The sequence below is a fragment of the Bos taurus genome, chromosome 21 (assembly GCF_002263795.3).
Source record: "Bos taurus isolate L1 Dominette 01449 registration number 42190680 breed Hereford chromosome 21, ARS-UCD2.0, whole genome shotgun sequence".
In the NCBI taxonomy this organism is placed as follows: Eukaryota; Metazoa; Chordata; class Mammalia; order Artiodactyla; family Bovidae; genus Bos; species Bos taurus.
In genome coordinates, this window is record NC_037348.1 from 58,033,906 (window position 1) to 58,047,743 (window position 13,838).

The window sequence follows — 13,838 nt, forward strand, 5'->3', positions numbered from 1 at the left end:
GCTTAAAACAACATTCAAAAAACTAATATTATGGCGTCCAGTCCTATCACTTCATGGCAAATAGAAGGGGGAAAATTGGAAGCAGTGATAGATTTATTTTCCTGGGTTCCAAAATCACTGTGGACAGTGACTGCAGCTATGAAATTAAAATGCTTGCTCCTTGGAAGGAAAGCTATGACCAACCTAGACAGTATATTGGAGAAGGCAATGGCACCCCACTCCAGTACTCTTGCCTGGAGAATCCCAAGGACAGAGGAGCCTAGTAGGCTACAGTCAATGGGGTTGCTAAGAGTCGGACACGACTGAGCTACTTCACTTTCACTTTTCACTTTCATGCATTGGAGAAGGAAATGGCAACCCACTCCAGTATTCTTGCCTGGAGAATCCCAGGGACGGGGGAGTCTGTTGGGCTGCTGTCTACAGGGTTGCACAGAGTCGGACACGACTGACGTGACTTAGCAGCAGCAGCAGCAGCAGACAGTATATTAAAAAGCAGAGACATCACTTTGCCTATAAAGGTTCCCATAGTCCAAGGTATGGGTTTGTTCTCCATTATTAAGACTTCGGCTTTTACTCTGAATGAGATGGGAAGCTGCTGTAGGGTTGTGTGCTGAGAAACAGGATGTTCTGTCTTAGATTTTAATTGGACTACTTAGGAAACTATTGAAAATCATGGATGGGGGACTAGGGAGGATTTTATACAATGAGCCAGGTGAAAGATTATGTTGGCTTGGGTCAGACCAGGAGTTACTTCAGGCCACCTGTGATTTGAAAAGCTCTAAGGCAATGGCACCCCACTCCAGTACTCTTGCCTGGAAAATCCCATGGACGGAGGAGCCTGGTAGGCTGCAGTCCATGGGGTCGCTGAGGACTGAGTGGCTTCACTTTCGCTTTTTACTTTGATGCATTGGAGAAGGAAATGGCAACCCACTCCAGTGTTCTTGCCTGGAGAATCCCAGGGACGGCGGAGCCTGGTGGGCTGCCGTCTATGGGGTCACACAGAGTTGGACACGACTGAAGCGACTTAGTCATGAACACACAGTAGCATTTGCTGAGTGGACAGCATCGGACCAAGTGTGGAATGAAAGGAATAATCTGGGCTGGAGGTAAACATAGGGAACTGTTACCAGGAAGATTGTATTAAAATCACAAAATATGTTTACTGAATGACTCAAGGTTGTTGAGGGAAGAGCTTTTTATTGAAAAAGAAATGTGAATGGTAAAAAGTTAGAGCTTTTCAAGAAATAGAGGGAGAATTCTCAGCCTAGGCAGAGAATGTAGAACCCTTGGAAGATCACTCAACCAGGACCCTAGCCTGAAGGTAGGTATTGCAGACAGACATGGCTATGGGGTGAATGTTTCTTTGCCCCTGCCCCCCACAAAGTCGTATATTGAAATCCTAGTCCCTGAGAAGGACGTGCACTTTTGGGAAATGGATTGGGATTGTCCCACAGAGCTCCCTTGCCCCTTCTGCCACGTGAAGTCATATCAAAAAGGCACGGGTTGTGAACCAGGAAGTGGGTTCCTTACCAGACACCACATCTGCTGGTGCCATGATCTTTAGTTTCTCTTAACTGTCAAAAGATTTCTTTTGAATATTTTGCCCATATCTTACATAATTTAACACTCTTTTACCTAAACTAATAATTTTAGAGATGGAAAAACATTGATTTAGTCACTACAGTGGTTAGTATTAAAAATAATTGGTCAATTCTCTCAGTTCTGTTCCCAAAGCTTTTGCTAAACCAACTCAGCTAACACCAGCTATTGAAATTATTTGAATTAAGAATCGTCATAATGATTGGCACTTGTACAGTACTTTCATTTTAAAAGGACTTGGACATCCATTATATCATTTGACCCACCCACTAACTCTTTCAGTGACTGTAGGTTTTATTGTTCCCATTTTACAGAAGAAGCAACTGAGGCTTAGTGAGATTAGGATTAGTCCTAGAATGAGTAAGTGGTAGGGCTGAGTCTTGAATCTGATTCTTCTGACTCCAAGTCCAGGCTCAGAGTGTCTTTCCACACTGTACTTGAGTATTTAAGTATTTTCCTATTAATATGCTTAATGTGTGTTTCCATCGCCTTCTTTTTCTATTGGCTTCGTTTGGTTTCCCAGCAGAGGGTCTTCTTAAGAGGAAGAGGGTGCCGGTCTCCCTCCTGGGTGGTTGCATGGGCGCACAGCTGGTTCCTCCTGTTTCCGATCCTGCATTTCCCTTTTCTGTGTTCCTTTCAGCTTCACTCACCATCGGAGGAAATCTCCTCCTTCCCTAGACTCGACTTCTAAAGTCTTCTCACAGCCCCCTGGCATTGGGACCTCCCATCTTAATCACCCGCAGGAGAGCCCATCTGAGAGGGGAGACAGAGGGCACGGACCGCAGCACGCCGGGAAGCCATGCTGAGGGTTACTTCTGCATTTCCTTCTTTGCGGTCCTCAGGAGCATCCTCGCCACCCTCCGGCCCTGGCTCTCTCCAGCCCGCCCCGGATCCGCCTCCCTCTCCTTCCTCTAGGAGGCTGAGACCAAGCGTGGGACGCACCTGTGTCCCTCTCCGGTCACCCCGTTGAGGCATCGGGGGCTACTCCCGAAGCAGGATTTACAGGCCCGGAAAACGCCAATGGGAGATCCAAATGGTCGGGGACTCCGGCACTTTAAGAGGCTTTTCTCTGGGAAACACCCGTCCCCTCCGTGCGCCTTATGAATGGAAATACTCCTCCCCCGGTCGAGCCCATTTTCCCCATTTCACCAGGAGCCGCAGCTTGCTCTCTTCTTTCGGTCTCCCCGCCCACATCAACGCGGGCAGCTCCAGGAGGGGACGGACAGGAAGCCTTTGGCCGCCTATTAAATCCCACCCATTTCTCCGGGGGCGATTTCCTAACCTTCCGGGACCGAATTCTGCAATTTGATGTGCGTTTTGTCCGAATGGTAGCGACACGGGCCTAAGGGAGGGGGAAAGCGAGGGGGTGGGGGGTGGGGGGTATGCGCTCTTTTCCTCGCAACATCGCTGGCGGAGCGAGGGAGCTCACACGACACAGATTTTGGGGCAAAGCCTTTCCATCTGGACAGCACCATGTCCACCAAAGCGGAGCAGTGTAAGTAGCAGCCGGCCCGGCGTTCCGGCCCGGCCTCCGGCTGGGAGCTATTGCAGTTGCGGCGTTTGCGGCTGCTGGGAGACCTTGGCATCGTGCTGGTGCGGGGGTGGGGGCTGAGGTTGGGGCGGGTGGGGGGGTGGGGGGTGCAAGAGAAGGTGGGGGAGGGTGGACGTTAATGGGAACGCGGCGCTGTCCCCGGTGCTGAAAAATTATGCGGGCTTCCTCGGCTGGTGGTGGGGTTTCGCAAGACTGAAAGACCCTGCGAAATGAAATTAAAATGGGGTCATTCTTGAGGAAAAGAGGCCTCGTATCTTTCAGATAAACATTTCAGTATCTGTTGTTGGAGTGGGGGAAGGGGGGCAGCGGCAAATCAGGGGCGGGGAACTGTCAGTGCAACCAAAGCCTGCCTGGCCTTCTGAGCATGCCCAGTTCTCGCTGCTGGAGCCATAGGGGAGTTTGAGTCTGCAGTTTCCACTTTGGGTTGGAGAGGCTAAAAGGCAGAGAAGGGGGAGGGAGCCGAAAGCCAGGCAGAATTCTGGATTCAGTGTGAGGAAAAAATCAACAATATCAGCACTAATGCTGAAACTAACCCCAACCATAGGTTAAAGCAAGAGTTAGTGCTGGCAAGAAAGTGAAAGGGGCTCTGGGAAAATGATCAAATTATTTTTCCAAAGAGGTTTCTTTTGTAGGTCAGCTCACACAAACTATAACAAATAGCAGGGGTTTTTAGTTGTCCCAGTCATGACTGGCTGTGTGTTTGGTTGGAAACAACCTGCTAACTCCTTGTGGACAGAGGAAGTTTCTAATCTGTTTCCTATAGCCTCTCTTATTGCAGTGCACATTAGTAGGCCTTTGGTATGTACTTGGTAGGTTGATTATCATGTAACCTTTTCCTGAGTGCACTTGAAGGATTCAGGAACTTAAACTTCTATAAATAAAAGGTGTTTTTTACTAACCAATGCTTTTGAATTTATAACAAATATACCAAAACCTGCTCATGGAATTGACTCTTGTTTCTTTCAAAGCAGTACACAGTTATGTTGCTAATGCTGTTACTGCTTAAAAGTCTTTTAAATTCTTCTTTGGAATGACTGTTAAAACCATTTTGTGAAATGCTGAAAACAGTAGTCTCAGTATTTTGGGGCAGTAGCTTGTGTTTGATAAAATGCAGTGTGTCACTTAATTCACCAGGTAGATTAAATTAACTGAAGTCTCAAAGAATTCCCAGATCAATGGTTCATTAGAGATCCTTTATGTTCACCTACCATCGAGTGCGTGTACCTTTATATAAATTTTTGTTTGTTTGTTTATTTTTGGAATCTGGACTACCTGAGTTTGGATCCTCGTTCTGCTGTTTACTATTTGACCTTGGGCAAAATAATTGACTTCTTTGAACTTTATTTCCTCATCTGTAAACCTGGGATAATAATGCCAACGGGATTGTTGTGATTATAAATGAGAGAATATATATATAAATGTTGAGTGGTGAGTCAAGCATATAGCAAGTACTCAATAAATGGTAGTTATGATACTGACAGCTATTCCCCACTTATTAGTCCATCTCTTCTAAATCATTAGGAAGCTCATTTGTGATTTTTTGGGCCCATTTTGACAAGTTAAATCTAAACGTCAAAGATAAATTTTGCTTCTACAGAGGTTTTTGAAAAAATTGAATGCATTATATCTTGAGTAATGGTAACATAGTTGGAATTGGTGCAGAACTTCCCATGTGAAAATATCACTCCCTTGAAAATTTTATTTTAGTACCTGTCATTTGCTTTTATAGTTACATATTATATAAGTAATATCAGGTGAAAGCCAGTGAGTATTACTGTCTTCTTCCTTGTTATATTTTGAGATGCACTGGACTCTTTGTCTTGTCTCTTTCCTGGGCAGTTAATGACAAGATGAATATAATCTATATTTGACTTGGTTGTGTAGTGCACATAGTATGTAGTTTAGGTAATTTAGAATTTTTGTAAAATCAGATTTTTTTTTTCATCAGTAGATGATGGTAAGGATGCCATATTTGAAGTTAGAACATGTGGATTTGAATTTTTCATGCTGTTCTGATTAACTGTGAGACACAATTAACTGGGCAATTAACTTAATAGTTTTGTGCCTCAAAGTTTCCATCTGTGAAGTAAGGAGTAGGAGTAGCAACTATCTTTGTTAGCTGTTAGCATTTTGGAGGGCAAAGGAGGTAACATGAGAGTAGGCTGTGAAAAGGATACAGATGCTTTGGGTGTTTTTAGGTGTCTTTATTCAGGGTGAAGGGAAGTTAAGAATCTCTTTTGTCTCTCTCTTACATGTACTAACATGGATGAGCTGACACTCTAGTGCACATTATAGTCCTGAAAATAGAGCAGACACATGAAAGGCTGTGCGGTTGCTGTTTGCAAAGGGTGACTACTTTTTAACAAAGAGAAGTTGCAAATCTGTGATATTTTATTCTTGGACTCAGTAGGAGTATAGCTAGGAGGAAGGGGAAAGAGCAGGGAAGGGAGCCATGAGATTTTTCTCTCTGTTGGATGTGGAGACCACGGGAAGGAGAATAAGTTCATTTCTTATCTGCATTCAGAAACATGCACAGTACCACTTGCCTAAGGACTAAGGGGGAATGGAGGCTTAATGCAGTGTCAAAATATTATTTCTGTAATTTTTCTTCCTGTGGCCTCTTGATGTAGGTAGAGGTTTCTTTGGTACAGGAAGTGGACATAGTTTGGTTGAGCTGTAAGAGGAAGTACTTGCATTTCAACCAAACAAATTACGTGACTTACCTTTGAAATGTAATGTATCCCAGATGTGTGAAAGATGATTTTATTTTTGTGTAGTAGCATTTTCTTTCATAAAATAAATAAATGATCAAAGAGAGGCTAGGTATAGTTAAGACATAGTTTGGGGCCTGTTTTTAAACATTCAATCAGTTTCCTATGCTTTGTGCAGAACATCATAACAGAAGGTGAAGGCTGCCTAGCAATTTCCAGGCAATTGCACAGAGTTACAACTTTTTTCCTCCAAATGCTGTGTTTTTGTTGTTGTTGTTGTTTGTTTGTTTTAAAGTGAAACTTCACTGTAGTGAAAATGTTTATGTGGCTGATACAGAATGATAAAAATAAGAATTTGTAGTTCTTTTATTCTAAAGAGGAGAAAGAGGAATCCACTTCCCTACCCCGCCCCCCCCCCCCCCCCCCCCGTTTTTCCTGTCTTTTAAGAGTTAAAATTTCCCAATCTGGAACTTTGGGTGTGCTCTTTCAAGAAAAGCTTGCTTTTGATAACAGCAGAAGTTAAGAGTTGGGATTGTAGAATCAGACTGCTGCTTGGGTTTAAATTCTAGTTCTGCTTCTTACATTCTCTGTGACCTTGGACAAGTTAACTCAACCTCTCTAAACCTCAACTGCATTATTCATAAAATGGGAATAGTCATAGTTGTTGTGAAGAATAAATGAGGTGATCCATGAAAAGTGCACAGCACAGAATCTTGACACACAATAAACTACTAAATATTCGTGTTCATGCTCAGTTGCTCAGTTGTGTCCTACTCTTTGCAACCCATGGACTGTAGCCTGCCAGGTTTCTCTGTCCATGAGATTTTTCAAGCAAGAATACTGGAGTGGTTTGCCATTTCTTCCTCCAGGGGATCTTCCCAACCATAATAAATATTAGCTATTATTATTATTATCATCAAGTATCAAACCTTGTGCTTACTGCTAAAATAAGGATAATTATAATGTTTGGCTCTAGCCCCCCAGAGTGCAGCAGAAAAAAAGAATAGCCATTGTTTAAATGGTATGCTGCTACTGCTAAGTCGCTTCAGTCGTGTCCCACTCTGTGCGAGCCCATAGACGGCAGCCCACCAGGCTCCCCCGTCCCTGGGATTCTCCAGGCAAGAACACTGGAGTGGGTTAAATGGCATATAGCGTATTAACTATTTTTTATTCTCCTTTCTTTGTCTCCAAGTCTCTTCTATAGCAATCAACCTAATCCATTTTGAATGGGAGGGAATCTCTGCATGACAATTCCTTGACTTGATATATCTAGCAGAGAACTAACTGATCATCCTTACAGAACATTTCTAAGGCATGAACTGCCTATCCATCACCTTTTGTATTATGATGACAGTGTAGCATCTGGTTACATAAATCATGTACATAAATATCCATCAAAACAGTTGTCAAATTTGGAAATTAACCTGCTGATACTTTGTGTATAAACTTACTATAATAATTACAGAAATATGAATGTGTGCCATTTTTAATGTGTTTACCCTATTCAACATATGTATCCTGATAACTAAAAATCTTTTGATTACATCAAAACAAACATTTTAAGAGTATAGCTAATTAGCACTATGATTTGAAGTTGAACTTGCCCCATCCCTTACATATTTAAGGGTTATGCTTGGAGAAATCAAAAGATAGTTTTATTTATTTTTATTACATTATTTGTTAATATGACTAAAATATAAAAAGCACTTCTTTGAATAGCACTGCCACCTGTAGCCATTTAAAAGTCTTTGCACAACATTGCTAACTTCTTACAGAGGGAACTCTAGTTTTATTCACATGTGTAAAAATTAGAGTTTGGCTATTGACCATGTAGGTAGCAAAAAGAGCACCTGGTTTTCAGCTCTGATTTCTCTTCATGGTTTGACACTAGCTTTTCTATTCCCTATTTAATCTCTCCCTTTCCTCTTTCTTTGCTGACTGTTCCTATTCAGATTTTTTTCTTACGGCTACCTTTCTTCTCCTTATCTTTTTTAAAAAAATATTTGTTTATTTAGACATATGGGCTTTCTCTGGTTGTAGTGTGCTGGCTTCTCATTGCAGTGGCTTCTCTTGTTGCGGAACACGGGCTCTAGGCATGCAGCTTTAGTAGTGGTGGCTCGCAGGGTCTAGGGCAAGGTCTGGTAGTTGCGGCATGCAGGCTTAGTTGCCTGGCAGCACGTGGGATCTTCCCTGCCAAGGGATCCAGTCTGTGTCCCCTGCACTGGTGGGGGGTTCCTATCCACTGGATCATCAGGGAAGTCCTCTTCTCCCTGTCTTTAAAAACAGGGTTCTGTCATTATTCTTGTTTTTCTTTTTCAAATCCCACAGATTCTTTCTCTCCTTCACTCTTGATGTACCAACTCTCACTTCTATGTGGATAACACTCAAATTCAGTTTTCTAGTCTAAACGTGTTTCTTGGCCTCTGTCCGTATCAAGCATCCTACAGGCAACTCAAACCCATATGCATTGTCTTTGGTCCTAAACTTGTAATTCTTTTTTACAGTACTCATTTTGGCAAATGGCACTATGATCTACGCATTCACCTAAGTCAAAAGATTTGGAGTCTTCCTAAACTTCCCCCGTGTGTATGTGTGTGTGTGTGTAGTCAGTCCGACTGTTTGCAACCCTATGGACTGTAGTCCGCCAGGCTTCTCTGTCTATGGGATTTTCCAGGCAGGAATACTGGAGTGGGTTGCCATTTCCTTCTCCAAGGGATCATCCTGACCCAGGGATCGAACCCAATGTCTCTTGCATCTTCTGCATTGACAGGCGGATTCTTTACCACTAGCACCACGTAGATGGTGTTATGTTCAAATCTGTGTCTTCAGCATGTGGATCGTTGTCTAGGGCACAGGGTTGCACAAAAACTGTTTCTTGAGTAAGTAAAAATGGTTGAAGGTGAAGTAAGTGTCTTCTACAAAGAAGGATTACAGGGACTTCCCTGGTGGTCCAGTGTACTACCAATGCAGGGGGTCTGGGTTTGATCCCTGGTCAGGGAACTAGACTCCACATGTAGCAACTAAGAGTTCACGTACTGCAACTAAGGCACGGTGCAGCCAAATAAATAAATATTTTTTTTTGGAAGAAAGGATTGAATAATTACGTTTCTGGATATCATTCATTTGAAGATTTCATATTTTTGTTAATATGAGGTTCATATTATATACAATTTTCACATGCTTTTCAAATGGATTTATAAGTAATTAAAAATATAGTTATCAAAAGTACTTAAAACATATTTGCTCAATCAAATTTTATAGTATTTCATAACAACTGATACTTTTCCTGAATGTTCATTGTATTTTTAGTTCTTTCTCCTAGCTAAAGTTTTCTCTTAATATATTCAGCTTAATAATTACGATTCCTAATTGGTAGGCTGTCTTATCACACAGCAGCTTTTTTTTAAGATAAAGTGACAATACATCTGAAGTCAGGGACTCCATGTTGTAACTTGGATCCTTTGATAACATATCTGTTCAAGTTTTATGTGTTGATTACTCAGTCAATAAAAAGGCTTTAAGTTGGGATTTTCATCTTACAGTATTATTATGTTGGAAATTCATGTGTATTTATTTTTCATATTCTGAAAAGATATTAATAGCTCAGCATAAATGAGCACATATGTTGGCTTAGAAATGAAATGTTTATTGCATCAAAAGCTACCTTAAGCAAAAATGTATGCTTATCAATAAGCTCATTCCCTGTAGTATGGAAAGCTCAACCGTTTCATTTAGAATTTTTAGCTTTTTTTTTCAATGTATACATTCCATTTCTGTCTGGTTTTTCTCTCCTTTCAGACGTTTCTCGAAAGGACAACACTTCTAAACAGCATATAGTTTATCATGTGAGTCTCATTTCCTGTTTGATGTGGGAGTAAAATTGGAGGGAAATCAGCCTTTTAGAGTGTATTTCTTCATTGGTCTCAGAAGCTTGATCTAACACAAGGACAAAATCTAAAGGATGTGTGTATATGTTTGTAGACATAGGTACTTATATATGTGTGTGTGTTTATATACCTACACATTTATATATATAACGCTATTTGCATTTTAAGAAGAAATGAGCTTGACAGAGAGGCCTGGCGTGCTGCGGTTCATGGGGTCTCAAAGAGTCGGACACAACTGAGTGACTGAACTGAGCTTGCCTCAGAAGTGACAACAGATAACTCCTAATCATATAACCAGTTTGTCTTGTCAGAGTTACATGTATTTCAACCTTATGATCTCTGGAAAGGAGAGTTTAGATGTCTATTGTTTGTGCCTATTGTGTATTAAGCACTTTGACATATATTAGTGTAATTCATTCTCACAATAGTTTTGAGAGTCAAATGTTATTGTATTAGTGCTCTGGCTTTATGTCTTAAATATTCCTCAGATCCCTCATTTCCTATTAATTCTTACTGTCGCCATCATAATTATGGAATTCATCATTTCTCTATTATTCCAGCCTTTTAATTTATCTCCCCTTGTCTCCTTTTGTCCTGATCAAATCTATCCTCACATAGTTCCCTTAGTAATCCATCTGAAATATAGAAGCTTCCATGTCATTCTCATCATTCTTTCCTTTAAAACCCTTCAGTAGCTTCCCGTCATGTTGTACCCATGTTAGAGCCCCACCTCATTGGGAGTTGGGTGAGCTCTTCCTAGATGTTAGACTGTATTCTATATATGTAGAATTTTTGTTGTTGTTCAGTTGTTAAGTCATGTCTGACTCTTTGCAACCCCATGGACTGTAGCACACTAGGTTCTTCTGTCCTTTTCTGTCTCCTGGAGTTTTCTCAAACTCATGTCCATTGAGTCAGTGATGTTATCTAGCCATCTCATCCTCTGCCACCCTCTTCTCCTTTTGCCTTCAATCTTTCCCAGCATCAGCGTCTTTTCCAATGAGTTGACTCTTTGCATCAGGTGGCCAAAGTATATGTAGAATAATTGCTCAGTAACATTGGGTGATAACATGACTTAATTTTGAGGCACTTTCTACATTACATTTAAAAATGCATTCCAGATGCTTTTTATTTCCTCTTTTAAACGTGGCATCTGAAAAAGACTCAATACCTTATACATACCTTCGCTAGTGCAGAGCTGTTGTTCAGTCACTCAGTCCTATTGGACTCTTTGCAACCCCATGGACTGCAGCACCCCAGGCTTCCCTATTCTTCACCATCTCCTGGATTTTGCTCAAACTTATGTCCATTACTACTGAAAAAAATCATAGCTTTGAATGTACGGACCTTTGTAGGCAAAGTAATGTCTCTGCTTTTTAATATGCTGTCTAGGTTTGTCATTGCTTTTCTTCCAAGCTATATTTCAAAATGTAAGGATCTCTTTTGCTTTATGTATTATAATGTTGAGCCTCTGGTCTGCTGAAACTGCCAGACCTTTTCCATAAGAATACCTGTTAAGCCTGTTTTCCTTCATTCTCCATCGTGCAGTAGGAAGATACAGAACTTGGCTTAACCCTGTATTAGTTTCCTAGGGCTGCTATAACAAATTACCACAAACTGGGTGGATTTAAATAAGGCTACTTTATTCTTTCACAGTTCTGGAGGCAGTTGCTAAATTGTGTCAAACACTTTGTGACCCCATGGACTGCAGTACTCCAGGCTTCCCTGTCCTTCACTGTCTTTTAGAGTTTGCTCAAACTCAAGTCCGTTGAGTCAGTGATGCCATCCATCCCACCATCTCATCTTCTGTCGTCCCCTTCTCCTCCTGCCTTCAATCTTTCCCAGAATCAGGGTCTTTTCCAATGAGTCAGCTCTTCACATCAGGTGGCCAAAGTATTGCAGCTTCAGCATCAGTCCTTCCAATGAATATTCAGAGTTAATCTCCTTGAGGATCAACTGGTTTGAACTCCTTGCTGTCCGAGGGACTCGCCAGAGTCTTCTGCAGTTCGAAAGCATCAATTTGTTGGCACTCAGCCTTCTTTATGGTCCAACTCTTACATCTTTACATGATTACTGGGCTGAAAGTCCAAAGTAAAGGTGCTGGCAAAGCCTTGTTTCCTCTGGTGGCCTTCCTTGCCTCTCTTCAACCTTCTGGTGATTGCTGGGGATCCTTGGTATTCCTTGGTTTGTGCTATATCACTCTAATCTCTGCCTCTGTCTTCACATGGCCCGTGTGATCTCTGTGTCTCTGTACCCAGTCTTCTCTTTTCTCTTATAAATGTTGCATTCATTGGATTTAGTTCAGTTTGGTTCAGTCGCTCAGTCGTGTTCAACTCTTTGCGACCCCATGTACTGCAGCACGCCAGACTTCCTTGTCCATCACCAACTCCCGGAACTTGCTCAAACTTATTCATCGAGTCAGTGATGCCATTCAACCATCCCATCCTCTGTTATCGCCTTTTCCTCCCACCTTCAATCTTTCCCAGCATCAGGGTCTTTTCAAATGAGTCAATTCTTTGCATCAGGTGGCCAAAGTATTGGAGTTTCATCTTCCACATCAGTCCTTCCAATGAATATTCAGCACTGATTTTCTTGAGGATGGACTGGTTGGATCTCCTTGCAGTCCAAGGGACTCTCAAGAGTCTTCTCCAATACCACAGTTCAAAAGCATCAATTCTTCCATGCTCAACTTTCTTTATGGTCCAACTCTCACATCCATACATGACTACTGAAAAAACCATAGCTTTGACTAGACAGACCTTTGTTGGCAAAGTAATGTCTCTGCTTTTTAATATGCTGTCTAGATTTGTCATAGCTTTTCTTCCAAGGAGCAGTTGTCTTTTAATTTTGTGGCTGCAGTCATCATCTGCAGTGATTTTGGAGCCCCCCCAAATTAAGTCTGTCACTGTTTCCACTGTTTCCCCATCTATTTGCCATGAAGTGGTGGGACTGGATGCCATGATCTTAGTTTTCTGAATGTTGAGTTTTAAGCCAACTTTTTCACTCTCCTCTTTTACTTTCATCAAGAGGCTCTTTAGTTCTTCTTTGCTTTCTGCCATAAGAGTGGTGTCATGTGCGTATCTGAGGCTATTGATATTTCTCCCAGAAATCTTGATTCCAGCTTGTGCTTCATCCAGCCCAGCGTTTCTCATGATGTTCTCTGCATATAAGTTAAATAAGGAGGGTGACAATACACAGCCTTGACATACTCCTTTCCCGATTTGGAACCAGTCTGTTGTTCCAGGTATGGTTCTAACTGTTGCTTCTTGACCTGCGTACAGATTTCTCAAGAGGCAGGTCAAGTGGTCTGGTATTCCCATCTCTTGAAGAATTTTCCACAGTTTGTTGTGATCCACACAGTCAAAGGCTTTATGTAGTCTATGAATCAGAAGTAAATGTTGTTCTGAAACTCTCTTGCTTTTTCTATGTTCCAGTGGATGTTGGCAATTTGATCTCTGATTCCTCTGACTTTTCTAAATCCAGCTTGAACATCTGAAAGTTCTCAGTTCATGTATGTACTGTTGATGCCTTGCTTGGAGAATTTTGAGCATTGCTTTGCTAGTGTGTGGGCTTCCCTTGTAGCTCAGATGGTAAAGAGTCTGCCCGCAGTGTGGGAGACCTGGGTTCGATCCCTGGGTGGTAAGATCCCCTGGAGAAGAAAATGGCTACCTACTCCAGTATTTTTGCCGGGAAAATCCATGGATTGAGAAGCCTGGCAGGCCACAGTCGATGGGATTGCAAAGAGTCTGACATGACTGAACGACTTCACTTGCTAGTGTGTGAGATGAGTCCAACTGTGTGGTAGTTTGAACATTCTTTGGCATTGCCTTTCTTTGGACTGGAATGAAAACTGACCTTTTCCAGTCCTTTGGCCAGTGCTGAGTTTTCCAAATTTGCTGGCATACTGAGCGCAGCACTTTAACAGCATCATCTTTTAGGATTTGAAATAGCTTAACTGGAATTTCATCACCTCCACTAGCTTTGTTTGTAGTGATGCTTCCTAAGGCCCACTTGACTTCGCATTCCAGGATGTCTGGCTGTAGGTGAGTGATCAAACAGTTGTGGTTATCTGGGTCATGAAGATCTTTTTCA

General features: G+C 41.9%; 1 protein-coding gene across 5 annotated transcripts in view; it reads left to right on the plus strand.

The window, feature by feature from the left end:
- The first annotated feature begins 2,204 nt into the window (after positions 1 to 2,204).
- The window catches only part of UNC79 (unc-79 homolog, NALCN channel complex subunit), a 299,827-nt gene continuing 288,193 nt past the window's right edge, over positions 2,205 to 13,838 (plus strand). For 4 of the 5 annotated variants that reach the window (XM_024982113.2, XM_059879353.1, XM_059879351.1 and 1 more), the window contains exon 1: positions 2,205 to 3,094. In XM_024982113.2, the coding sequence (XP_024837881.1) occupies positions 3,073 to 3,094 (22 nt within the window). In that variant the 5' untranslated portion in view covers positions 2,205 to 3,072. The remainder of the gene's footprint in view (positions 3,095 to 13,838) is intronic. The other variant, XM_059879352.1, reaches the window with a different exon arrangement.